Genomic DNA, 25851 nt, shown 5'->3' with positions numbered 1-25851 from the left:
ACTAAGCATTGGGTCCCCCATCCCTTGCCCCATTGTCCTCTCAGGCTTCAGGGTTCCAAACTGGGCCTCACTTCAGCCTTTTATTCTATTTGTCCATCAAATCTCTTGTCCATGATAGTAAGGTTGGAGGCCCCTCCTGGGCAGCCCCTGAACATTTTACAAAACAGTTCCCTCCCCACCCTGGCATATCTAGCAGTCCCCACCCCACTGTGTCCCCCTTCCCATGCACAGTGTTCATTACTACCACTTCATTTCTCCTTAGCTTTTGGACCAGAGCCAGACTCTCCCTCCAGGGGTGAGACTGGGGGAGGGTCAGCTCTCAGAGGTTGGGGGGCCTTGGCCAACCCCTCCAGCAGCCTTCTGTAGCATGTCCAGAGCCTCCCAAAAGAAATCCTTCTGTGCAGCCAGCAAGGGCATCCAGCCCACGATCTCCTTCATCTTTTCCATGCGGTCCTGCAACGTGGGGCAACTGTAGATCTGGCTGAGGTACTCCTTACAGGCCCAAGCTGTCCCCCCAGGGTCCTGGAGTACTCCGGACCCTGGGTTGGGTTCAGGGGTCCCCACCACCTTGCTGGCTGGTAGGTCTCGGTAGGCAGGATGCTGCTCAATGTCATAGCTGGACAGCATGTAGAGACACTCTCTGGTAGAGCAGAGGGAGCAGGCACATAAAGGGACCTTGGAGGAAAGAAGGGGCATGGCTGAGTGGAGCCTTTACTGAGGGTTCCCACAAAGTCCCAGCTGTTGTGTTCCTTCCCTTCAGACCAGCCCTGAGCCAGCAAGTGAGCTGGCTGACTGAGCCCCAAGGTTGTGTGAGGTCAGAGAGGGCCAGCAGAATCTGCTAAGGGACAGAGCCAGGAGCCATGGTGCATGGCAGAAAAGGGAGGTGGGTGGTACTGGGGAAATAGGGCCCCTGGGTCCCTGAAGGAGCCCCAGCTACAATCCTGTGGGCTACCTGCCCTCCCTGGTTGCCCATTAGCCTGACTGTGCTCTGACCTTGACATGGAGTTTGACGAAGGAGGCGCTCCCCTTAGGCCAGCCGGGGAGGCGACCTCCAGCCCCACAGCCACAGCCCAGCAGCTCCTTGCTGAAGTCCAAGCCCTGGCTCAGCACCAGGGAGTGGTTGAGGCCACACCACAGGGCAATGGGGTGTTGTAGATAATACACCTGAGGATACAGGGCCAGGGTCCCTAAGGGGGGACACCAAGGGACTGGGGGCCCAGGTCAGGGAAGGTTGACAGGAAGGCTGAGGGCAGAATCTAGGGAAACTAGGAGAGGAAAGAAATGGGACCCAGCCCACCTTCCTCAGGAGGTCTGCCCTGCTGGATGAAGACCAGCAGCAGTCTTTCCCTACTTGGTTTTCCTGCAACCCCAGTCTGACTACACGAGATCTAGCACTTCTGTTGGTTTCTCATCTTTGCTTCCCAGGAAATAGGTTATTTGCCTGAAGCCAGGGCCTGCTGTTTATTCTCTCATTCTGATACCAGAGGCCTCAGCCAGTCCAGCCTCTCATCCAGCTTTCCAGACTCAGGGTGAAGAATATCCTCCCTCTTCCCAAGACTTAAAGACCCAATCTCTCCTTTGCAATCCAGGTTAGCCCCCACAAGAAGGTAGTCCTATCTTCCCTCTCTAGTATTTTCAGTTTTTCATATTATCTTTCCAAATAGCCACCCTATTTTGAAAAACATTTCTTCCTGATTCCTGCAGCCTCCTACCTCTGTTTTTTAGGCAGAAGAACTGGTTACATGACCACACTGAGGTTGACCACATTCTTGTTCTCACCACAGCCAGTCTTTCCTGAACCTTTTTGTGATCTGGCTTTTCTCCCTACTATGCTACTGACATGTTCTCCAAATGCACTTGACCTACCAGCTGCCAAATCCCAGGGCCTCTCCTGCATGTTTTCTCCTGACAATGTTAGCTCTTTTATTTTGAAGACATAGACAAGCAGTTTATGGTTAGTATAGGAACATTATAAGATATTGGCAAGCAAAAATTAATTTAAAAATCACAGGAAATCCCACCACTCACTATTAACCTCTTGCTGGATATCCTTCTTCATTGTTGCCTATACAAATGTATACAGTTGACCCTTGAACAATACAGGTTTGACCTGCACAGGTCCACTTATACTCAGATTTAAAACACAGGTCCACTTACATGTGGATTTTAAAAGTCTATATAAGTGGACCTGTGAGGTCAAACCTGTGTTGTTTGAGGGTCTACTGTATTTTCAATTGTGGTTGGGAATCCAAATATGTGGAGGGCCAACTTAAGTTACATGAAGATTTTTTAATGCATGGTGGGTTGGTGTCTCTAACCCCAGTGTTGTTCAAAGGTCAACTGTACACGTAAGTTGTCTTTTTAAGCAAAAGTGGGATCATACTATGTAGACCATTTCATCTTTCCATGTCAGTAAAGTATATTCCTACATTATCACCGTCACCATGAATCACTTCCTCCTGTTTGAAACTTCCTGTGCTTCTGGGACAGGGCATGCCTCCTGTGTCAGTGACTTTTTTATTCCCTCTGCCTATAATAGAGGCTCCCACCCAGGTTTGCTCCTCTCTCTCCTTTTGTCATTTCAACTTTTTCCAACTTGGAGCCAAATTAACAGTGAATCATTTCCACTTTACTGTCCTACTCTCACTGCAAAAAAGTCCAAATTCATGTTCTTTACTCAAAGCAGCATCCCCTTCCAACTTACATGTTTGTTGCTGATACCATTTTTCTTCAAGGGAACTACTTGCCAGAGCCACCATTGTCCTACACCCCACTACTCATAACTAATCAGTTTTCCAGGGCCTCTTCATTTATTTTTTATTTTTTTTAATCCTCACCTGAGGATGTTTTTTCCATTGCTTTTCAAAGAGAGTGGAAAGGAGAGAGAGGGAAAGAGAGAGAGAGACATGCACATACCCAGACCTGGGCTGGGGATTAAGCCTGCAACTGAGGTATGTGCCCTTGGTTGGAATCAAATCTGGGACCCTTCAGTCCGTGGGCCAAAGCTATAACCACTGAGCCAAACCAGCTAGGGCTTGTTCATTTTCTTTTAAAACATCTCATGTATCCATTCCTTTCTATTCTTGCTGCCACTGTACCAGCCACAGGCCCTTGTCTCAAGTGCTATTGTCACTCAACAGCCTCCTAGTGAGCTTCTCACTCGCAGCCTCCTATACACGCTAGCCAGATGATCTGTTCTCAATCACCCATGTGGGTTGCCTTCTCCTGCTCCAGAACCCAAAATGACTCTTTCCCTTATCTCACACCCACCTATACCACCTCATATGTACCTATTTACAAAATACTCTCTCCCCTTTAATCAGGCCAGCCTTTTCACTGTCCGTCATGTGTAAACTTTGTCCTCATCCCAGTTACGCAGATATGTTTCTCTATCCCCACCTGAATCCTTTCTAACCCACTAGGCCCTGCTCACATCTCACCTTTTCTAGTTACTACATCTCACCCAGGTCTCCCCTGCTTCACTAAATTCCTATTACACTTACAGCATGCACTGCACAGTACAAACTTCATAGTATCAATCCTGGATAAGACACGCAAAATATGATGGCCGTTACATACTGGTTGGCTTAACTTCCTAGGGAGTAGAAAGTGGATTCTATGGAAATTAGAGAAGTGGAGAGCTCCAGGGATCAGGGAGTTGGAGGAAGGGGGTCAGGGTGAGAAATGCTGGGGAACAGTCTCACCTGTGTGGGTTCCCCTCGGTCCATTTTGTCCCCTGTTCCCAGCTGCCCATATCTGTTATTTCCTTGCATAAAGATTCTGCCAAATTCATCTACCAAGCCAAGGTGATTGTAGCCAAGAGCACAGAATAGTATCTAGCGAGTAAGACAGAAAGGGGAGGTGGGCATTCAGTTCCCTCCAGAAGAATTCTGAACTCCAAAACCTCCCAACCACTAATCTGCTATCCCTGGCTGATTTCTTTTGGCCTTGCTCTCTATGCCACCCCTCTCTTTCAGTCCCCTGTCCTTCTCTGATCAATCATTTGATTCCTGCTTATATTTTAGACCTTCGGAAGCTTTCAACCCCTAAAGCCCTGCCTGCTATGATCTGCCCCATCCCTCTAGGATCCTACCTTGGCAGGCAGAGAGAGAGCAAGTGGCATCTGCTGGTCCAGGGGGTCAAAGGCTTGAAGGGTCCCAAAGAGATCACGATACACCCCTGGGGTATGCACCTCAAAATACACTCCCCCCTCATCTGAGGGGTCGGGTGCCCTCAGCTCAGCAGCTTTGGGCACCCATTTCCTAGGGATAAGGCCCCACCTGGGATGAAAACTACGAGATCCGGGGAGTCTCACACCCACTAGCAATGCACCAGCTATGATGTCTGGGAATCTAAACAACAACATCTTTCTAGGATGCCCTAGGGGTCCACCATAGAGCTGGAATAAGAATTGGGGGTATCTGGAAGATCTGTCCAAGGCTGGGGTCTGGAAAAAAAGGGAGGTGGTTCTTACCCGTAATGTATAGAGTACTGCTCTGGTTGGAAGCCATGCAGGCCACACGCAGGTGAGGCAGGCAACGGGACACCTTCCTCAGGGCCAGCTGAACTGTGTAGGAGCGTGGTTGGTCCAGCTGGGTTTCATTCACTACCAAAGAGTAGATCTTTCCTTCCTCTGGAGATTGGGGGGCAGACAATTATATGGGGGAAGGGACCCTCCAATATCCACATTAACTTCCCAACAGACACCCTAAGCCATACAGGATGAAACATTACCACCCTAGAGTGGGGTTGGAAGAAAAAGGGTAGAGATGAAATAAGGAAAGAGTGGCCTCAAATTTCCCAGATTCCCTTACCACCAAAAATAAACCAGGGAAGTCCTCTTCGGTGTGAGAGATGGAGAGAAAACCTAGTAGATTTAGCAGAATCCAGTCTGAATGTTGGGAATGATGTCTGGGGATTCAGGGCCTTGCATAGCATTAAGACGTCCAGAACGTCTCAGGCTTGGGAGCGTGGTCAAGTATAGGAAACATTGAGAAAGTAGGGGGGCAATTTGGGGTATAAAGTGAAGTGTCTGGCATGGAAGTTGGGGAGGTTAGAATTTATTTTTATTTATTTAAAAATATATCTTTATTGATTTCAGAGAAAGGAAAGGAGAGGGAGAGAGAGAGATAGAAACATCAATGATGAGTCATTGATCAGCTGCCTCCTGCATGCCCCCGACTGGGACTCAAGCCTGCAACCTGGGCACGGGCCCTGACCAGGAATCAAACCATGATCTCCTGGATCCTAGGCTGATGCTCAACTGCTGAGCCATGCCCAGCCGGGTGGGGAGATTAGAATTTAAAGCAGGGACCTTTGTGCATATGAAATATGCAGAATCTTATAGTAGGAGACAGATAAAAGCAGAGCTATTTGGTTTGAGATGGCATGCAGAACCCTGTCAGAGGCCTCCCTCCCCATCCCCTGCAGCAGGTCTTGAAGAATCTTCAGAAAACAATTTGTAAACCACTGCTTGAAGCCAAACCTGTGAGGAGCAGTAGAGCCCGCTGAGTCTCCTGACCAACCAGCACAATTTGTTTGAAGCTCATGGAGTGGTGGAAGGTCATTTTGAAGACCCGCTGCCCACTGGACTGCAGATAGACCTCGACACAGTCGCAGGCCCGGCTACCAGTTGTGCCTACCACTTCCAGCTGCTCCCGAGTGGCCAATACATAGAGGTATTTACGGTAAACTGTGTCACATCTTGGGTCTGAGGCAAACTGTAGGAAAAGACAAAGGTGTCTGGGATCTAGGGCTTGCAGTAGGATGAGGCTGCAGTGGGAGATGAGATACTTGGGTACGGAGCTGGGAAATGGGGACTTGTTTTCCAGTTCCTGGTATGGGAAGGCAGCTGTCCTGAGTAGAACACAAGACTAGTGTGGGCCCTGGGTCCCCATGTTCTTAGCTGCCAGAGTTCTTAGCTGCCAGAGTTCTGCTACTCACATCTTTGGCTCCTCGACACAATACAACATAGCGGCAGGCTCGCTTCCACTGGATTTGGCCAAGGGTGGAGGAGACCAGGGCATTTTTGAGGAAGAAGAGGGTCCCCGCATAGTCAAGAATGAAGATATGGTCCTTGGTGGGCAAGAAGCGGCGGTAGCCATGGGCTAGCAGAGGGGCTACACTCTTGCTAAGACAGCGGCGGCGGCCCCCAAATGCCTGGAAATACAGGCCTTTCGTGTCTGAAGAAGGGAAGAATATGGAAGGTTCAAGGGGTTGGGATGACACAAGGGAATCAGAGCTTGGGTGAACAAGGTTTCTCAGATACCCTGCTATTTAGCTCTTCTCTAACCCCAGGACTGGGAAATAGACCCTTTCCAAAGGATATATGGAGAGCTTAGAGGATATCCTTAATTATACCCAAAGTCTGAGTGTTAGTTTTCTGGCCCACCTCAGCCCAGGGCCATAAACATGTTTCTAATGAGCACTTCTTTAGTCCAAACTTCCATCAGAGACATCAAGGGAAATGTAATAGATACATAGAAAAGAAGCAGAGGAGGGGAAAAGAAAGAGTAAAAAAGATTGACTCAGAAAGACCAGTAACCCTCCCTCACCCCTAGCTCTGTATCTGCTATCCAGATCTCCCTTAACCTCTACTATGTAAGATGAAGGGGATAGGGGCTCCCTGGGAAGGGAGGGGGTTTAGAGCATGTTTCTCAATTTGAGGGAGAATTTATCCCTCAGGAGACATTGGTTGTCACAACTGAGGGAGGTGGTACTGGCATCTAGTGGGTAGAGCCCAGGGATACAGCTAAACATTCTTTAATGCACAGGACAGTCCCCCACTTCAAAGAATTATTTGGGCCCTGACCAGTGTGGATCAGTTGGCTGGGTGTCAACCCATGCACCAAAAGTTCATGGTTTGATTCCCGGTCAGGGCACATGTTCAGGCTGTGCCCATCCCCACACAGTGGGGATGTGCAGGAAGGAGCCCATCGATGTTTCTCTTCCTCTCCCTTCCCTTCTCTATCAAAAATCAAAAACATATTTTTTAAAAAAGTATTATTTGGTCAAAAACCTCAGTAGTGACAAGATTGAGAAACCCTGGTTTATAAGAGGGGAAACTTGAGGTTTGGGGAGTGGAAGATGTCTCTAGGGTAAGATCTGGAAGAGAGTTTGAATATGGAAGGAGACATGGCAGACATGCTAGTAATGGGGGCTCTGGGTGGGACATCTATCAGAAGGTGGCTCTAGAGACTTGAAGTATTCAATGGCATGTTTGAATCTAACAAGTTTCCTTCAGAGAAAGGGGCCCTGGAAGGTTGGCTGGGAATGCTGAGGTCATCAGAGAACTTTATGGAGCATGAGGGATCCCAGATAAGGTAGGTTCAGAGGCAAAGAGAAGTAGAGGTTCTGGGGAAGGTATACAGTTAAGAATGGCAGCTCTCTTCCAGGGCCGGACCCCAGAACCCTGCTCTCGTAGGCGAGGACTGAGCTTGCGACAGATGCGTCTCCACACTCCCTCAGCATCGCACACTTCGTGGAAGTAGTGGCAGGTCTGGCCTAGGGCAACTACATCTTTGACTGGGAGAAATGAGATGATATGTTCCACCTGGGGGGCAGGAAGGAGAAAGTGGAGGTCACTGGGGGCCCCTCAGTAGTCTGGCCCCCAGTCCTTTATTCTTAATACCTGCCCCTCCCCAAGGACTCACCAGCTCTGGGGGGAACAACTGAACAGATATAGGGTTCCCTCTTCCCTTCTTCTCTTCACCCCCAGGCTCTGGGCCACATGAAGGGCAGCTCCTCTTTACCTACCCAAGAAGAAAGGGGAGCACAGGGTTCAATGAGGATCATGCCTCTTTTTCTTCCTTCTCTCAGCCTGTGTTTCATTAACTACTATATTGGGGGCAGCTCTATCTTCCAGCTCTGTGCTGTCAATCCCTCTCATCTTTCTAGGTCCATGGCTTACTACTCCCTGTCTGCCCTGTTCCTTGGTCCAACTTCTCCAAGAACCGCTCCCTAGATCTCTTGCTGCCCTCTTCTTCCCCTTCTTTTGACTCACCCACACCACAAGCCCCTCCTCCCATCCTCACAGCCCAGTGAGTTTTTGCAGCTTCTGTCTCTGGCTTCTCCTCACCATCTTCACTGCCCACTCCCTGCTCCTGTCTTCATGTCTCTGGGCCCCTTGGCACCCATCTTGGGCCCCATCCCTGCAGCCTTTCCCACACCATGTCCCCTGCCTGGGCTTGGGGGACCTCTGGGGCCCCTCTGCCTCCTAGGCCCCTCCCCCATGGAGTCTGGGGCAGACAAACCTCTCTGTGACCTCACTGCCTAACCACTGTGACCTCTTTTCCCCAATCTTGGTGGGGATTTTCTGTCTTAGCTCCTTGGTTCTAGCTCAGCTCTAGCCACCCAATGGCTCATGGGATATGCATTTTACAGGAGAAATACAGTGTGAACTCCTGGTAGATGAGGCCTTTACTTTCAGGGAGTAGTAGGAGGTTTTTTCCACTTGAGGCCCTTTTAGCACTAACTCCTGTAGAAAAACACTGGTGAATTTTTCATATCTCAGCAAGCCACAGCCTCCTGGGCATTTGTAGCTCAAGAGTATAAACTCCAAAAAAAAAAAAAAGGTATAAACTCAGCTTGACAGGTGAGGGGGAAGGTGACCCTGCTAACGACCATCTATCTCACAAAAGCATGCACCAGATGAAAGTTGGAGCAATTCAGCACAGCTTCTTTAGTGTCTCATGAAAAATACACATCAAAAAGCAGACTGCTTTCCTGGGTCAGTAACATCACTGCATGTGTGAAGGGCAACCTATAATGGTGGAAGAAAAGGTTAGATTTACTCTGAAAGCTTAGGATATCTCCCAGAGTCTTGGAGTGGGGGAGTGATATTTATGAGAAACAGGAGTTGGGGTTGTGTCTGTCCAGGTAGGGGCAGATCTGCACCAATAAATCCAAGTAGTAGCTGGCTCTTCCAGGGGCACAAAGGAATCCAGTCTGGTCAGCCAGCCCTGAGCTGCTCACTATTACTTGGTTTACTGGGCGAACAGCCTGTCATCCATTTAATCAAACTTCCTTACGGTGACTAGTAAACAGCTGGTTTGGGCTACCTAAGATGAAATTTTAATAATTCAATAAATCTTTAGGAATGTCAACGTCCGAGATGTGATTTGAGTGGTTAGGCAACTATTAACATACTAAGGTGGACTATTTGGGTCCCCAAGGCATCTAAAAAGGATGTTAGATCTCTCAGCGGACAGAAAAAGCAGTCAGCTTCCTCTCATTTCTGGGTCCCTTTTATTTACTCTACTTCACTCCAGGCGGCAGAGGGTGAGAACAGAAAAAGCCCACGGTAAAAGCTGAGGCAGTGGGAAGCCTGGGCTCCAGTGCAAGCTGTCAGCACCTTGCTGTTTGCTCCTGCCAACTCATCCACTTCCCTCCACCTCAATTTCCACATTTGTAAAATGGTGGACTTCTAGATGAGAGACGGTCCCTTCTAGCCTAAAACCCCAGTCTTGTCATCACAATTCCTGCCCCGGCGCGCTCCTCTGGCTGGGCTGGCAGGCGGGCGGTAGCTCTCTAGGCTTTCCTGGGCTCCCGGAACGCTCCCTTCAGGAGATCTCCAGGCTCCGGGAAGCCGCCCGCCGAAGTTCCACATACACTGTCGCAGGGCCTCAGCCTCCGCAGCCAGAATGGCCTTCACAGTCGTTCCGGCCGCAACAACCGTCTGCGCACTAGTCTCGGCGTCGCTTCTCCCCAGTCTACCTCACGCCCTCAAAGCTGGCTCGCTCTTTAACACATACAGCTCGCACACACTACTTTTGCCTATGAAATGCTCCTAGCTCAGCCCCTGCGCAGCGCTCACATTTTTTACCTCAGTTCTAAATTTCTAGCTCACCCGCCTCCTTAGCGAAGGGACCGCCTTTTCGCCCATGCTATTGGTAGGTAGAGCCGTCCCTCAGAGAAGAGGTCGAACCAGGTTCCCTCCAGAGAATCTAATTGGCCTTCTTGACAGTCACTCGCCTGTATGTGGCTTGCGATTGGTCTTCATTAGAAGAGGACTGCGGCTTGCTGTCTCTCGGCCCCTATCACTTTTAGATGAGCGCCGGCGTCCCCGCCTCCTGGTTAAACCTTATTGGCTCCATCTCCAGCCCTAAGCAGTGTGATTGGATGCGGCTCCACAGGGCGAGTCAGGCTGAAGCGTCAGCCGTTGACGAGAGTTCCATTCTATTCCTCCTCCCTTCTTTCGCCTCTCCCCAGTGCTGGAGTCTCCACCCCCCGGGCGGGTTGTGATTAGCCACTTACGATATGTCTAGGGACCGCGATTGGTCCACCGAATCTCTGGTCCCACTTCCTCCCCCTTGAAGTAACTACGGCGGCTCCAAGGAGAGAAGGGGGGGAAGGGACGGCCGGTCCCATCAGTCAGGCTGCGGTAGCCGCCGGGAGCGGATGGCGGCGGCAGTGGCGGCCTCACTCGCCGCCGGGGGTGAGGAGGCGGCGGCCACGACCTCGGTTCCAGGGTCTCCGGGTCTGCCTGGGAGCCGCAGTGCAGAGCGAGCCCTCGAGGAGGCCGTGGCTACCGGGACCCTGAACCTGTCTAACCGGCGCTTGAAGCACTTCCCTCGGGGCGCGGCCCGCAGCTACGACCTGTCAGACATCACCCAGGCTGGTGAGTGCACCGGCCCTTGAGCCCAGCCGGGACCCTTGTTTGCATAACCCCGCCCCTGCGCTTGCTTCTCTTGGGGCTGGGGAGTCTCGCACTCCACCTGTCGGCGTTCTCGATCCTGCTGATTTGCATAAGCCTGCTATCACCCCCTCCCCACCTTAAGAACTACTGGAAGTTGAAAGTGTTTCTGGTTTGCTCCGAAAGCCCAGCGTTCCTAGCCTAATGTTGTGAGCCTCCCCCCCGCCCTCCGGTTCTCTTTATTTGCATATTGGCGCCTCTGTAGAATGGTCCCGCCCCTTACCTGGTCTGCTTATTTGCATGGTTTCTTCAACCTCAGTTCTGATCGTTCCATAAAGGAGCCCCCATGAACCCCTCTAATGACTCCTTTCTCTTCCTCCACTTCATCTGCAGCTCTTTCCCCATTCCACCGAGATCCCAGCAGATTTAGGACCTCCTCCCCATGGATTTGTCCCTAACAACCTGATGTTTCTGCTTACTTTGCTAGCAGTCCCGCCCCCTAAGGTCGCTGGCCCCTACACTCTTCGGCCAGCCAGCCTATGGGAAAGAAGCATATCTTCCACCTCCCCTCTGCTCCCCAACTCTTCCACCTATTATTCCTGACCCCCTTATCTGAGACTCCTCCTCCTTTCTGCGTGTGTGAGGTCACTATGGAGCCTGTGACCTCATAGGGACCCTAGAATTCCCATTTCTGTTTCTGCTTTCCCCGTGGGAAGAGACTTGAGGCAATTGCTAAAAGGAAGGAAATCTTATCTCCTGGCTCGGAGTGCTGGAAACCTAGAGACTGTCTGACTATCCTTCCACTCCCCACTCAAAGGATCCCTCTAATCATGCTTCCTCCACCCTGGTGTCTGTTGATGGTGGGGTTTGGGGGACTCTACTGTGACAGGTGAGTCAGGCCTCAGCTGCTCTGGAGACAACCTATGATCTTGGGCTGGCAGCTGTGTGTGTGTGTGTGTGTGTGTGTGTGTGTGTGTCTGTGTGTGTGTGTGTGTGGTGTGTGTGTGTGTGTGTGTGTGTGTGTGTGTGTGTGTGTGTGTGTGTGTGTGGAGGGGCTGGAAGAAGGGAGGAGGACTGCATTCCCGAAGCCTCACCCCAGCCTAGCCCAGGGTGGGACTTGGGGCTGGATGAGAGTGCCCTGTTGACACTGCCCTGGGACTGCATTTCTCCCCAGCAGGTGCCTACTAACCTGCAAACACTCAAGTGGGCACAGACCGACTCTCTTTCCCCACTGTCCTGGGGAGGACCAGTTTAAACCTTTCCATTTTTCTTGGGTTGCTGGGTAAACTGACTTACCCATTATACAGTGAGTGAGTTCAGGGAATGAGTGAGCCCCAAGAGCCATCCTCTATGTCTCCCTCAGCGCCTAACCTCCAAGCTCCAGATTGACCTCAGCAGCTGTGCAACACTCGATGTCTGTTCTCTTTCCCCTCCCCCTTGCTTGTTTTTTGACAAAGACCAAATGTTATTCTTTACTTCCTTAGGGCTCTGTCTCTGTGAGTGGACTCCTGGGGAAAACTACCAAGAACTCCCCGATCCTCCCAGCTCTCCCTCCCTCCCACTCTCCTCCCCCAGCATTCCCGCTCAGGGTGCAGCCAGTTCTCCTGTGAGTGAACTTGTGTGGTGAAGCGGGAAAATCCCAGCTTTCTGAGAACACCTCTCTGCCCCGCTCTCCATGCGGGAATTCTCAGAACTTTCAGGGCCCAGGTTCTAGGCCAGGTGGGGTCTATGTTGTCCAGAACTCTCTGTTTCCTCTCCTCAAGCAGGGTGCTTATAGCTTGGGGTGGAAAGGGGAAGTGACAAAAACACAGTGTTGCCCATACCCTGCCCTCCATACCTCTTACGCTCCAACCCAGACTAAAAACTTCATTACTCTGCTGTCAGAGTCATTTTCAAACTCCTCCTCCTGCTTTCCCAGCTCTTTCTGAATCAGTGTTTCCCATGTGTGTTACCTATGGTATAGGTCCCTGATATCCCTTGGACTCTATTCCTGATGCCTGATAGTAGGATGACTCCTGAGGTGGGAGGAGGGGCCACTCTCACAAAGGAGAAGTGCAGCTCATTCTCTCACAGACCACATCCTGTGCCCTGCCTCCTCTTGCCTGGGCTCCCTTCCGCTCCTACTCTTTGCCCCAGCCAACCACTTACTCTATCATAAATTGTTTTCCTCCCCCTTCATCCATACCTGTATCTGCACACACATTTGGTGGATACAGAGAAAGCAGGCAGGCAGACGGTGAGAGTAGGAGGACTGCATTTGGTCCTTCTGCCCTCTCTGGAACTGTCTTCTCTTGTGACAGGTCTGTGTGTACCAGGTTTGGGAGCAGAGAGGGAGAGAGAATGATTTCTGGGGCATCAGGCTGTCATCTGCTCTGGCAAACACAAGGCCCACCAGAGACAGAACCTGACAGATTGTTTTTACTTCATTTCCTGTCACAAGACTCATTTCCTTGGGGGCTATACCCCAGCTTCTCCTCCCCTCTGCTTTTGCTCACTCCTCCCTGGAGAGGACTATCTAAGAAGCTCACCCAAGTACTACTGCCCAGAACTTCCCCCAGCAGGCTGTAGGCCCTTCTTGATACAGGCCAAGCAGAAGAAACATAAACCCAGGCATAGAGGTCTAAGCAGTGAGTGCCTCCAGACTGGTGGGAACCCAAATGCCTGAGTCCTTGCATTGTACTGGCAGGCCACTACTTGAGTTAAGGGGACAGTAATAGACTCTACCCTCTCCTTTAGTCACTGTGTTCAAAGCACAGGCAAAGGACGTGATTGCTTGAAGTCTGGGGGCAGTAAGAGAGGAAGTAGAGGAGGGTTGGTAGGGCTATAAGAGGGTGGGAATGAGAGAGCCCTGAAGAAGGTGTGCTTGGATGGGAGGGATCAGAGGACTCTAGCTCTCACCTCCAGCTTGGTTGACTTGCCTTTCCTTCCTAGTCCTCAGGAGTCTATTACTTAATAGATCCTTGGACCTGGCTGGCTGTTTTCACAGGAGCTGGTGAAAAACCAGTCAAGTGTTGGGAACCTTAACTCCAGAGCCAGGCTCAATGATCTTTGTTTTTTCCCCCCTGGGTTGAATACAGGTTGAGGTTGGGAGACAGGACCCCTGAGGAAGGATAGGCTTTCTCATTGGTCTCCGCAGAGATTGTCCATATTCTTACCTTGAGCCTCCCAGTTCATCATCTTGCTGTTTTCTTCGGAACACTAGCACTTTCCTATGACCTTTGCCTTCCACCTCTTCTGGCATCACTGAGCAACAGGAAACTACAAGAGTTATAGAATCCAGCCACCCTTCCATTCCAGGATAGCCCTTCATTTGTTTGTTTGAAGACAGCATTCATGGCTTGTCCCCACCCCCCCTAGTCTGGGCTTCTCCAGCCCAGTGACCCTAAGGCCTTTGCCTTCCCTTGTTATTCTGGTCATTCTTGGAATGTGCTCCAGTTTGCCGAAGGCTTTGTTCTCTCTCCAGGTAGCCCAGGTTTATAGGCCTGATTCTTCAGGTCTGCTGAGAAGGTAGAGGGCTGGGCATATGGCTCTGGAGAAGTTCAAGGTCCTCCTGTCCAGGCTGGGCCTCTCCACAGCTCTCCCCTCACACTTGTTTCCCCTAGACCTGTCCCGGAACCGGTTCCCCGAGGTGCCAGAGGCAGCGTGCCAGCTGGTGTCCCTGGAGGGCCTGAGCCTCTACCACAATTGCCTGAGATGCCTGAACCCAGCTTTGGGGAATCTCACAGCTCTCACCTACCTCAACCTCAGGTAAGGAGACAGGGCCAGGGGAGGGTGCAGCTTATCCTTAGCCCCAAGCACCAGTGCACAATACCCTGGGAGACCCTCCTGGTGACCTTTAGAGGAGGGGCACACTTGGGATGCTCTGCCTGGGGAGTGAGCCCACTGCCTTTCTTCCTTCCACAGCCGAAACCAGCTGTCATCGCTGCCACCCTATATCTGCCAGCTGCCCCTGCGGGTACTCATTGTCAGCAACAACAAACTGGGAGCCCTGCCTTCCGATATCAGCACCTTGGGAAGCCTGCGGCAGCTTGTGAGAATGGGAGCTGGGCGAGAAGAGGGACTGTAGAGCCAGGCTCCAGGGACCTTTTTGGGGGAGAAGTTGAGGAAAGGCAGGATGTGTCCTAGGGGCAAGGCCAAGACTAAAGGAGGTAGCCAGAGATGGGAGACAGTTTCTGATGCCCCTGGTCTTGTGGCCCCTTTCTACTTTTTTCCTCATTCCAGGATGTGAGCAGCAATGAGTTGCAGTCCCTCCCCACAGAGCTGTGCAGCCTCCCTTCCCTGCGGGATCTCAATGTTCGGAGGAACCAGCTCAGCACCCTGCCTGATGGTGAGGAAAATGAAGAATTGGAGGTAGGGGGTGGAGAAAGAGACAGACAGACTACTTTGGAGAAGTCAGAAAAAAAGGAATCTTCCCCAGAAAAATAATGCTTAGTTGACCAGGGTTTTGCATTGTATAAAACAAACTAAATTACTTTATTTGTTCTTGACCAGCAACCCTCTGAGGCTGGCAAGGCATGGGTTATTAGCTATATTTTACAAATGTGGAAAAAGATACAGAAAGGGGACCCTGTAGAATCTCAAGGTCACAGGGGCTTTTAAGGTTACCCAGTGTCATCACTCACCCCAGGAGCTCTCAAACGCCTGAGTCAGATGATGCTCTGCATCTCCTCCCCAGAGAGCCTGAATCTGGGGCTTCATGTTGGATCCGAAGCAGCCCCATTTTAACAAGTTAATTGTGATGCACCCCAGCATTTGATAGCCTCTGCTCCAAAGCAGTCATACTTTTTTTTTTATTCAGCCCTCATTGTTTTGTGTATGTGTTCCCTGTGCTTTAGGTGGGGACCAGGTAAATGTGAGTGATGTCATTGAGATCTGGGGCCATCTCTTAAATTTTAATGGCTTAATTAAATCTTAATTTAATGGGAGAAACAAGCAGAGGGAAGTTCTACAACAGGATACTTTGAGAGCTACAGGACCTACACAGGGAGGCACCAGCTCTGTTGGGGAACTTGAGGAAGGTTTCACTTTAGAGGTGCAGCAGGAGCTGACCCTTAAAGGAGAGTTATCTACCCTCTGCATCCCAGGCAGAGGAAACCCCATGTACAAAGCATGTGGGTGGGAGCGAACCTGGTCCAGCATGGATGCAGTTAGAAAGGCAAGCCAGGGTTAGGCAGAAAGGATCTGTGCCATGCTAACCTTGGTTTTGAAGAACAAGGGAAAGGAGTCAGGTGGTCATCTGTTTTCTCTGGACTCCCCCTTACTCCTATGCTGGCTCTCTTCTAAGTCAGTTGGGGTACAAATAAGTTCTATCTGGGCCATAAAAAAGACCCCAGCAAAATGTCCTGGGGACACAGAGGAGGGAGCAATGAATTCCAATGTAGTGTCTGGAAAGATTGTATGGAGAAGGTGATGAACTGAACCTTGAAAGATGTGTGGACAGAACAATGGCATTCTCCTAGTTGAGCAAACAGCATGTGGAAAGACCCAGAAGCCAAGGGGCTGGAGGGTTTTCTGATGTGGTATGAGGATAGGCAGTGAGGTGGGAAACATGGGCTGAGCCAGATCAGACAAATATACCCCCTACCTGTGAGCAAGCACAGTCTCATCCAGGGGACAGAGCTTGGCTAGTGAATTGCGAGTGGGATTGTAGTCCCTCCTGCCTGGATGTCTTTGTGTGGGGCACAGCTCACCTATCCTCAGCAGCCTCAGCTGCTTGCTAGTCATGGAAAGTTTTTGAGCAACGTAGTATTAGTTTGGTTTGAGGCTTGTGATGATCACTTGAGAAAGAAGGAGTGGTTGGAGTGGGGAGTGCACAGGGAGGAGAAATGGAGGCAGTACCTGGGATGCATAGGAGGTGAAGTTGATAGATCTCATGAGGGAGGGGAGGCATGAAGGTGGGTCATATCTGCATGGGAAGAGGAACAGGGAGGCTATTCTTGGGTAGTGCCCTCAGCCAGCCAGGGATGACTAGCTGGCCAGAGCAGAGGGTAAAGGAAGTGAGCACAAGGTCCCCCCTTGGGCATACTCCTGACTCTTTCCTCACCCACCCCCAGAGTTGGGAGACCTTCCTCTTGTCCGCCTGGATTTCTCCTGTAACCGCATCTCCCGCATCCCAGTTTCCTTCTGCCGCCTCAGGCACCTGCAGGTCATTCTGCTGGATAGCAATCCCCTGCAAAGCCCCCCTGCCCAGGTAAGAGGCGGGCCTGGAGTGGATGTTGGAGGCATGGTTGAGGTTGGACAGGAGTAGGGGTGGGTCCCTTTGGTAGCCAAGCAGGATCTGGGGTGCCCCCTCGCTTCTCCCTAACTCCTTCCATGCTCCTCTTCACACTTAGATCTGCCTGAAGGGGAAACTTCACATCTTCAAGTACTTATCAACAGAGGCTGGGCGGCGCGGGAGCGCTGCACTGGGTGACCTGGCCCCTTCCCGCCCCCCGAGTTTTAGTCCCTGGTAAATAAGGATGTGGGAAGGAAGGAAGCTCCTAGATCCCTAATGCCCCTTCCTGGCACCAGGGTCCCCATGGTTTCCAGAGGGAGGATGGGGGGGGGTTGCTGCCTAGTATAGGACTGACCAGCTCTCCTTGGCTGGCCCTAGCCCAGCTGAGGACTTATTTCCGGGACGTCGGTATGATGGCGGGCTGGATTCAGGCTTCCACAGTGTTGACAGTGGCAGCAAGAGGTGGTCTGGAAATGAGGTAAGTGCCTCCTTTCCAAGGGACATTGGCAATCTCAGCCCTGAGGGAGAAGCTCTAAGTCAGGACCCTTTGCCTTTTACCTCTAAATCTCAGAGTAGCAAATGGCAGCTGGAGCTGTCTTCTTCCTTCCCTTGCCCAAGTATCCTGGGGAAGGGCTGGCTTAGCAGCAGACCCCAAGGCCCTGAACCCATGAGCCCCCAGTACTACAGAGGCTGTCTTCCATCTCTGCATTTCTGCATTTACAGTCAACGGATGACTTTTCGGAGTTGTCATTCAGGATCTCAGAGCTGGCTCGGGAGCCTCGGGGGCCCAGGGAGCGGAAGGATGGCTGTGGTGAGTGGTGGTGTCAGGGGCCCTGGGGTTGAGGGGAATGGACAAGCCTAAAGGCCCCCATCTGCTTGCTGATGTGTTCTGCCTCTCCAGCTGATGGAGACAGTGAGCAGATTGACTTCATTGACAGCCACATGCCTGGGGAGGATGAAGAGCGAGGTGCTGCCAAGGTGAGAGGTCAGCCCTTGTCCAAATGTCTATCTGCTGTGAGAGGAAAGCTGGAGGGAGGGACCAGTGCAGGCTTCTCCATCAGGTATTCCCTCAGCCCCTCTGCTGTTCTTTTTCAGGAGCAGCAGCCACCAGAATTAAGCCTTGCAGCAGGGGACAGGGAGAAGGCACCAAGCAGCAGGTACCAGAGCCAGCACCTCCTCTTTTTACTCCATCTCCCTGCACCCTCCCTCCTCTTTCCTGACCTGCTTTACCTCTCATCCTGCCCTTGCCCCTTAGGCGGGAGGAGCTGTCTGGAGAGGAGCGTCGGCGCCCTGACACCTTGCAGTTGTGGCAGGAGCGTGAGCGGCGGCAACAGCAGCAACAGCAACAGCAACAGCAACAGAGTGGAGTGTGGGGGGCCCCCAAGAAGGACAGGTGTGGGCACAGGGGTTACTTCTGGATGGGGGCCCTGGAAATGAGTGGAAAAGAGCCCTCCTGAGCTACTCTGCCCCTCAGGGTTGGCAGCCCCCTGCCTAACACTGTTGATCCCACATCTCTTCCTTCACTTTCTAGTTTTCTGAAGCTGGGGGTCAGGGCTGCTGGTGGAGGTGCTGCTGCCTCATCCACTCAGGCCACTTACAAGTATGTGTCCTCCCAGACTGCACCTCCCTGAGTCCTCTCCCTGCACACCTTCCCCCTGACAATTCCCTCTGATACCTGTTCTGTCTCCTCAGTGGCATGCCCAAGTCCAGTGCCAGCCCACTGGGAGCTTCAGGGGGACAGGGAGCTCCTGCCTCTGCCTCAGCCCCCACCTCTCAGGAGTCCCTTCCTATAGCTGGACCGGGTATGACAGGGGCTTTGGGAAGAGGATGGGGGCTTGTGTAGGTGAGGGGTGGTCTGAGGGAAGAGTGAGACACTGAAGGAATGTCTCTCTCACCTGCCCATCCCCAGTGACAACGCCTGCTCACCGGCCACTTGGCTCCATTCAGAGACCAAACAGCTTCCTCTTCCGTTCTTCCTCTCAGAGTGGCTCAGGTGGGTCACCCCTCCCCAATACTAACCCAGTGTTAACCCGGCACTAATCCCCAGGCTGCAATCACCCTTTTTGGCCTGGGAGTTTTTTGGTCAATTGTCTCTTTTTGTTGAAAATCCCATAAGCACAGAGACAGGAGATGTGGGTCCCAGACATTGCAACCCAGCTACAAAGTCAACAGTGGTAGTGGAGACAGCCCACACACCCTCCTTTTCTCCAGGTCCTTCCTCACCAGACTCTGTCTTGAGACCTCGGAGACCCCCCCAGCTTCTGGATGAGAAGGAGCTAATGGCTCAATTGCGCCAGGTAAGAGAGGTGGGATCTGCACGAGTGGGACCTGGGCTCAGCATGGCACCTCCTGGAGCTTCTTGGCCTTCCTCAATATCCTCTTTGTCCACCCTGGTGCTTTGGCTGAGGACAGGAGACGCAGGCTGGAGTTCCCTGCTGACTCTGATGTTCTCATCCCTCCACCCCCATTTCCCTCCCTTTCAGATCCTTGAGTCACGGCTACAGCGGCCCCTGCCTGAGGACTTGGCAGAGGCTCTGGCCAATGGCGTCATTCTCTGTCAGCTGGCCAACCAGCTGAGGCCCCGCTCTGTGCCCTTCATTCATGTGCCCTCACCTGCTGTGGTTAGTTGGGGCCCAGGGTGGGAAGTAGGGGATGGAACAGGGGACTTCTATGGCCTCTCCCTTACTCTCTTCTCTTCTTCCTTTCTTACACATCCCCAGCCAAAACTCAGTACCCTCAAGTCTCGGAAGAATGTGGAGAGTTTCTTAGAAGCCTGTCGAAAAATGGGTGTGCCTGAGGTATGGGGTGGTGATCTCAGGAGCCTGGGGCTGGTTTCTACCATAAGAGTGGTGGCATTTTGGGCTTAGTTGAGCCCTTTGCATGGGTGGCAGGGTTCCATTCATAGTGGTTATCTGCTCCCCAGAAGGAAGCCCCTATCCTGCATGTCTCCCTTCCCTGCACTCTGCATGTTGGCGTGGCTCTGGCCTTGGCATGTGAGGGCAGGGGGTGGAAAGAATTGTCCTGCTGCTGCTGATGTCTGCCCTTTGTCCTTGTCCATCTGTCCTACTCTCCCTTCCCAGGCTGACCTGTGCTCGCCCTCGGATCTCCTCCAGGGCACCGCCCAGGGGCTGTGGACCACCCTGGAGGCCGTGAAGCGGGTGGGGGGCAGGGCCCCCCCACCCCTCTGGCCCCCTTCTGGTCTGGGCGGCTTCATCCTCTTCTACGTGGTCCTCATGCTGCTGCTCTATGTCGTCTACACTCGGCTCCTTGGTTCCTAGGACCTGAAGTCACCTCTCCCCCACCACCTTGCCCTATTTCTATTTATAAGACTCATGTGTAACCCCCATGCCCACCAGTGGTGCCTTCAGCCCCTACCAAAGACACTAGTGAACCCCCCTGCCTTCACAAACACTGACCTCAGAGGCCCCACTCTGGTGCCCCCGGACCCTGGGCCCCCAGCCTCTGGCCCCTCCCATCTCAGCACTGATGGTGCCTTCATGCTCTCTCCCACCCAGCCCTGTCCTCTGCTCCCCCAGAGGGGATGGATCTTAACTTTCCTATTTTCACTCTATCTTCACCCCCTACTCCCTACCCCCTATATAGGGGGCTAAATTATATTTTGTAGAGAGAACTCTATATTTGTAGGAGATGCAGGGCCCAGGCTGGGTCCCTATCTCTTGTATAAATTGTACAGACTGTGACTGCCTGTGTGTGTGTTTGTGTCTGCTCCTACTGTGGCCAGGCCCAGTCCTGGCAGTGCCCATTGGGCTCTATGTGCCAGCCTGCCTACTCCAGCATTTCCCTCTGGAAATGACAGGTCTTTCCTCCCCCCTACGCCTTGGTCCCTGTGTCATCTCCCTTATGTTATCTGCTGGCAGCTTCCTTGCATCTCATTTGTCCCCAAGCCATGTCCAGGGTGCCCCTGACCTTCACCTCCTACATTTTTAAGGACCATCCTGTCAGCTCTCTTTGACCAGTCTCCTTTAGGGTGTCTCTCACCCTGCCCTCTGCCAAGGGCTGGGAAGCCCAGAGAAGAAGATATAAAGGGGTACTTAATCTGGGCCCCTCCCCACCAGGAGTCCCTGTGCCAGCCCCACCACATCCTGGAAGAGGAGGGGGCCCCGGGAAGGGGCCTCCCCTACATCGCTGCTGTCGTCCAAGCATTGCTGGAGCAGTCTTAGGGGTTGAGGTAGGGGCGCAGGGCCACGACCTGCCTAGGATCCAGGAAAAGAAGACAGCCACGCCTGGGCTCTGCTCTCTAGCGAGGACTGGTGAGGGTGGGCTGGTGAGGGCAGCCTCAGGCCTAGCCCTGTTTCTCATGCACCTCTTGTTCAAGGGGTTGGAAGCAGGCCTGCCCAGCAAGGCGCCTGGATTTCTCTGGGTGTGGCTGAGGGTCTGGAATGGAAGATGGGTCACCAGATGTTGTGTCAAGTGCAATAAAGAAGCCAGATGGTCTCTAAGTTGCCACTCGTTTGTCTGTGTCTGCTAACGAAAGTGGTGAAACCAATGCATTGTGGGAAAGGGGTCGCCTCCACGTCCACAGCTGGGTTCTAAAGTGACCTTTGCTCAGCGCCACCCTTTCACATGGTGCTGAAGGCAGGCCAGGCTGGGCTGACCCTGCCGACAGGGGTCGCCCGCGGTACCCCAGCGGGAGCGCATGCCACGTGGCCCGGAAACGCGCTGGAAACGCACTGAGCGCCGGCATTGCTGCGAGGCCCTGCGAGGTGGGTGAGGTGGGCGGGCATCCTGGGCTCACCCAGACCAGCAGGGTAGTGCCAAACGCTGAGGGAGGCTGATACTGAGTGCAGGCCAGGGGTGGGAGGCCTCGTTAGCATGGGGCACATAAGTGTGGCCCTGCGCTTCCCTCCCCCCAGACGCGGCATGTTGCCCTGGCCCTTGTGGCGATGGGACGGGGGCGAGGAGCAGGCGCCTGAGGAACAGGGCCCCTCACCATTCGGTGACCCTGGCAAGGCTTGGAACTCTGGAGGTGAAGCCCTGGGAGAGCCAGGTACACCCCCACAGGACAGGTGAGGGGCACGCTGAAGGTACTTGCGCGAAATCCAACGAGTGTGTGTGTGTGTATGGGGGGAGGGGGTGTCCCACAGTGTGCGGAAACTCAGTGGGCCATACCGAACAATGGTTATGTTCAGTCTCCCTGCACCAGGCACCTTTGGCCTTGACATCAAAGTATTCAGACTTGGACGGGAAAGGTGGGGAAGCTATGACTGGGGCATTTCAGTACACCCCCCCTGCCCCCCGCAGCCCTCAGTCCCGGTCCCCCAGGCCCTCCTGGACCCAGAGAGAACAGCTGCTGGCCCTGCCCCCCACAGGCCTGGTGGCCCAGCAGTCCCCAGGAACCCCAGGTAAGTACTGGGCCTTGCCTTCTCAATACCCTTTGACTGATTCCTGAGCCTGTTTTAATCTCCTCAAGCCCCCCCCCCCCCAGTTCCCCTTTCTCCCCAGATGGCCTGGGAGGTGGCCTCTTCAAGGATGACCCTGCTGGAACCATGGGACCCCAACTACGAGGCTACAGCAGGACCTCAGCTGGCATGGGTAAGAGGCACCTATGGCTATGGTCTCGGGATGGGACAAGGATGCTCTGGGAGGAGGCTGAAACTCCAGTGATCTTTCCTGTCCCTGCACAGCGGCCCAGCTGTGCTTCCGGTGCCTCCTTCTCAGGCCGCACTTTGTGTCATCCTTCCTTCTGGCCGCTGTATGAGGCAGCCTCAGGCAGGGACTGCAGACCACTTACTTCTGCAACAGTACATGAGAATGGTGAGCAGGCGCCCAGGGATGCAGGTAACTTCTCTTGGTCCCCTCAGGCTCTCAGGACTAATGCTTCATGAGCTCCTCAGGGAACCAGTGCAGAGCTCCATGGGATGGGAAGCGCAGCCTATCATCCTAACAGCTTTTTCTCCCCAGGGTTCCCGGTGATGTGCTATGAAGATGTCTTTCTTTCAGACCCTCTGCTGCCACCTGGGCAGCGTGTTCCCCTCTATCTGTCTGAGGCCCCTCAGCAGGTGAGCACTTTTTCTGTCCTGGCCTCATCTCAGCCTTCATGCAGGGCTTGGGAGGAGACACTTCCCCCTCCTCTCTCCTCAGGTGATGGGATCTCTGAAGCTGCTGCTCCCGCCCCCTATCATGTCCCACCAGGTCAGCCCCACACGATCCCCTGGCTGCTGCACCGCCTGGCTCAGTGGGCCTGAGCTGATCGCCCTCACTGGCCTCCTACAGATGAGCCAGGGGGAGCCAAGACCTAGCTCCACGGGTTCCTTGGCAGCTTCCATGCCCCCTTCTGGTCCCCCAGACCCTGTCTCTGGTCACCCAGGCCCCAGTGGTGACCCGAGCTGTTCTCACTGCACTGACCCATCTTTCCCATGGACCCCAGACACCAGTTGTCCTTAGCACCTCTGGGGCATCATGGGCTCCCTACTCTTTCAGGTGGTTAAATTGACAATAAAACAGTGTTGGTTTGCAAACAGGCTCCTTGTGGTGAGTAGCAGAATGGGGCATCCAGGCAGGGATGGAGGTCTCTTCCTCCATGACAGCTTTGGCTGCCCTCCCCTCAAGTTCTTTTTACTCATTGGCCACCTCCTACAGAGGGTAGGGGAATACATGGGTCTAATACCTTTTCAGGCTGACCAAGAAAGTCACCTTTAATAAGGGAGCCAGCCCACAGTACAGTTCCCTAGACTGAGTATATAAGAAGCAAAGATTCCATCAGCTCTGCCAGGCCTGGGAAAGGGAGGATTGTGTAAGCATGTGGCTGACATTGGGAGAGGTAAACTAGGGAGTAAGGGGGTGGCACATCACTTTTGGGGACAGTAAAGGTAAGATACCTGGTGTTTTCATCCTTTTTGTGCTGAGGTCCCAGAAGTTCAGCCTTGAAGCTGGGGGTTAGTTCTTTGGCTTGTTGGAGACAGAGGCAGGCACTGCAGGTGTGTGTGTTGGGGATGGGGACAGGTCTTCGTGGGAGTCCTCATCAGAGGCAGGGTAGCAGCAAAGGTTGAACTGAGACTCTGGACTGATACTGTATAACTTTGCAGGGGAACAGATATCAGTGCTTTGGCTGAGAATGCTCAGAAGTTTGTAGGATTTTTTTGGAGGTGGGTTGTTCTAGAATTTTCTCTCTTAAAAGATTCCAACTTCTTGGGGAAACCTCCTCCTGAAGATTTCCCACAGCTGGAAGGGGCAGAATGGGCAGCAGGCCCTAAAGGGCAGTTCAACACCTCTGTAGGTCACCCATCCTTGGGGGTGTCTGGGCCTTAGAACACCTCAGTTGTGGGAACAGGTGGAAATGCATTCCTGACGTTGCTATTTTCTCTCCCCCACCTTATGGTCCATCTGTCAGCTAGACATGGTGGGCTCTCACCCTTGCCTCCAGAATTGGCTCTGGAACTCGATTGGGGTAACTGTAGGGGTAGTGTGTGCTGGCCTTGGGGATGTTGCCTTGTGTTTCCAGAGGAGGGACCAGGTCCAGGTCAACTAGTTGAGGTGGCTGGCTGGGGGGTCCAGTATGGCAGTGTCCATTGCTAAGTTGTCCGGGGCAATGTACTCATTGCACACTTAGTCCCCAGCCAGCTTGGACAGCGGCTGTAAGCAGAGCTGATCCCCTGCTGCTCTCCAGCTCTCCCCAATGCTGGATGGGGGCCTTAGAGCCCGTGTCCTGGCTTCCTGGCCCCTGGCTTGTAGGAACGGGTTAGGGAGCTTGAGGAAGAGGACCCTGGTGGAAAATAGCTCATGGGCACTTAGTGTTCTCCCAATACTACAGTGACTACCAGGGTGCAGCATTGGCAGCAGCAAGAAGGCGAGGGGGGAGGGGATCCCTTGGCAGTGGCTTAGCCCTGCCATAGGCACCACCATCCCTAAGTCACTTCATGGAGGCCAGGAGAGTCTCGTGAATGCTTTGGGCCACCATGGCACCTAGCACTTGTAGCCACAGATCCCAGGGACAGGTGGGCACCTGAGCCACTGAGTTCTAGAGAGCAGGAGTCTGCGTGGCTGCAGTGGTACATACTGAGCAGGGACAGGAGCAGGGCCCAAGGTGGCGATGCCAAGGTTTCCCCAGAATCTCTGCCCCTGGGCTTCCAAAGCAGGCTCAGTACCCAGGCACAGGCGGTAGCCGCAGATGCCCAGGGTCAGGTCTGCCCCAGCCCCTTGGGCCACAGTGGCATAGGCCAGACATCCTGAAATAGAGTGAGGATCCAGGTCCCGGGGTCCTTATGGGAACTTTGACCTGGAAGGACAATTGTATGGTCACAGGAGGCACCTGGGTGGGGAGGTTGGAGTCAGTGTGCCCCGAGAACTGATAAAGCGTAAATGCTTAATGTTTGAACTTGATTTTGTTGACCTAGGGGAGGAAGAGGCTATGGATATACCAAATCCATGGCCATGAATCCCTGGCCCCCATACCCTCTCTGCCCACCCGTAACTTGGGCCTCAGGGGCTGCCGCCCTCCAGGAGGGCGCTGTACCACCTTGCAGCTCTACCTCACTGGTCACCAACACACCCAGGCTGCGGTCACGCGTGTAGAGGTAATCAAGTGGCCCTGGTGGGAGTCAGTGTGCTTGCTGATGGTGCACTGCCAGGCTCACGCTGAGCTTGGGTGGTATTCCACCAGTGCGAAACTTTCTCGTTCTGGTAACACTTGAGGCTTGGCAGGTCTACACGGAGCACAGAGAGGTGGCACTGGGGCTTATGCTTCCGCAAGTTGCTGCGGAGCCGTGGTGGACCCAGGTGCATGTTGACCAACTTTGACTCTGGTGTTGGGGTGTTGCCACGGGGTCACCACCTCTGAGATTCATTCTGGCCACAGGCAATAAAGTGGCCAGAGGAGGAGGGGCTGAGATGGCTGGGGGAAGGCCATTAGAAGTGGGATAGAGGTGGCTACTACCTGTCTTGATGCCCAGTGTCTTTCTCCTACTCCCATCTTGAAGTTTAGGGCAGGGGGTCTGCAGTGTCCCCTCGCTGCATGCAGTATGTGCCCCAGTGGCTGCTGGATGAC

At 53.1% G+C, this 25851-nt stretch overlaps 3 protein-coding genes and 1 pseudogene across 3 annotated transcripts; 2 read left to right on the top strand and 2 right to left on the bottom strand.

Annotated features, from left to right (window-relative positions):
• Positions 1-243: 243 nt before the first annotated feature.
• FBXO24 (F-box protein 24) lies at positions 244-9011 on the bottom strand. The gene is given in 11 exon segments (XM_087815196.1): positions 244-675; positions 994-1164; positions 3705-3836; positions 4094-4215; positions 4475-4633; positions 5486-5720; positions 5944-6182; positions 7369-7552; positions 7653-7751; positions 8009-8150; positions 8989-9011. Coding segments are annotated over 11 exon segments (1869 nt in total). The 3' UTR covers positions 244-312.
• Positions 9012-10383: 1372 nt separating this feature from the next.
• On the top strand, positions 10384-20548 carry LRCH4 (leucine rich repeats and calponin homology domain containing 4). The gene is made up of 18 exons (XM_016217850.2): positions 10384-10618; positions 14236-14380; positions 14537-14663; positions 14855-14960; positions 16687-16823; positions 16966-17081; positions 17226-17325; positions 17571-17658; positions 17749-17825; positions 17943-18004; positions 18103-18240; positions 18379-18447; positions 18540-18649; positions 18757-18840; positions 19059-19144; positions 19331-19468; positions 19568-19645; positions 19928-20548. The coding sequence occupies exons 1-18, from the start codon at positions 10399-10401 to the stop codon at positions 20123-20125; spliced, it is 2079 nt and encodes a 692-aa protein (XP_016073336.2). The 5' UTR covers positions 10384-10398; the 3' UTR covers positions 20126-20548.
• Positions 20549-21613: 1065 nt separating this feature from the next.
• SAP25 (Sin3A associated protein 25) lies at positions 21614-23382 on the top strand. The gene is given in 6 exon segments (XM_016217853.2): positions 21614-21874; positions 22110-22210; positions 22294-22400; positions 22493-22646; positions 22770-22930; positions 22932-23382. Coding segments are annotated over 6 exon segments (1038 nt in total). The 5' UTR covers positions 21614-21680; the 3' UTR covers positions 23253-23382.
• Positions 23383-23744: 362 nt separating this feature from the next.
• Positions 23745-25776, bottom strand: LOC148093520 (uncharacterized; annotated as a pseudogene).
• Between the last annotated feature and the right edge of the window lie 75 nt (positions 25777-25851).

This window comes from Miniopterus natalensis, chromosome 3 (genome assembly GCF_054644295.1).
Source record: "Miniopterus natalensis isolate mMinNat1 chromosome 3, mMinNat1.hap1, whole genome shotgun sequence".
Classification (NCBI taxonomy): domain Eukaryota; kingdom Metazoa; phylum Chordata; class Mammalia; order Chiroptera; family Miniopteridae; genus Miniopterus; species Miniopterus natalensis.
This window is presented reverse-complemented; position numbering and strand designations above follow the sequence as displayed.

Excerpts from the sequence above, each read along its gene's own strand:
- LRCH4 (XM_016217850.2), top strand. The coding sequence starts at position 10,399 with ATGGCGGCGGCAGTGGCGGCCTCACTCGCCGCCGGGGGTGAGGAGGCG. Across the intron at positions 14,381-14,536 it reads CTCACCTACCTCAACCTCAG|CCGAAACCAGCTGTCATCGC; the intron begins GTAAGGAGACAG and ends TTCCTTCCACAG. Across the intron at positions 17,826-17,942 it reads AAGAGCGAGGTGCTGCCAAG|GAGCAGCAGCCACCAGAATT; the intron begins GTGAGAGGTCAG and ends GTTCTTTTTCAG.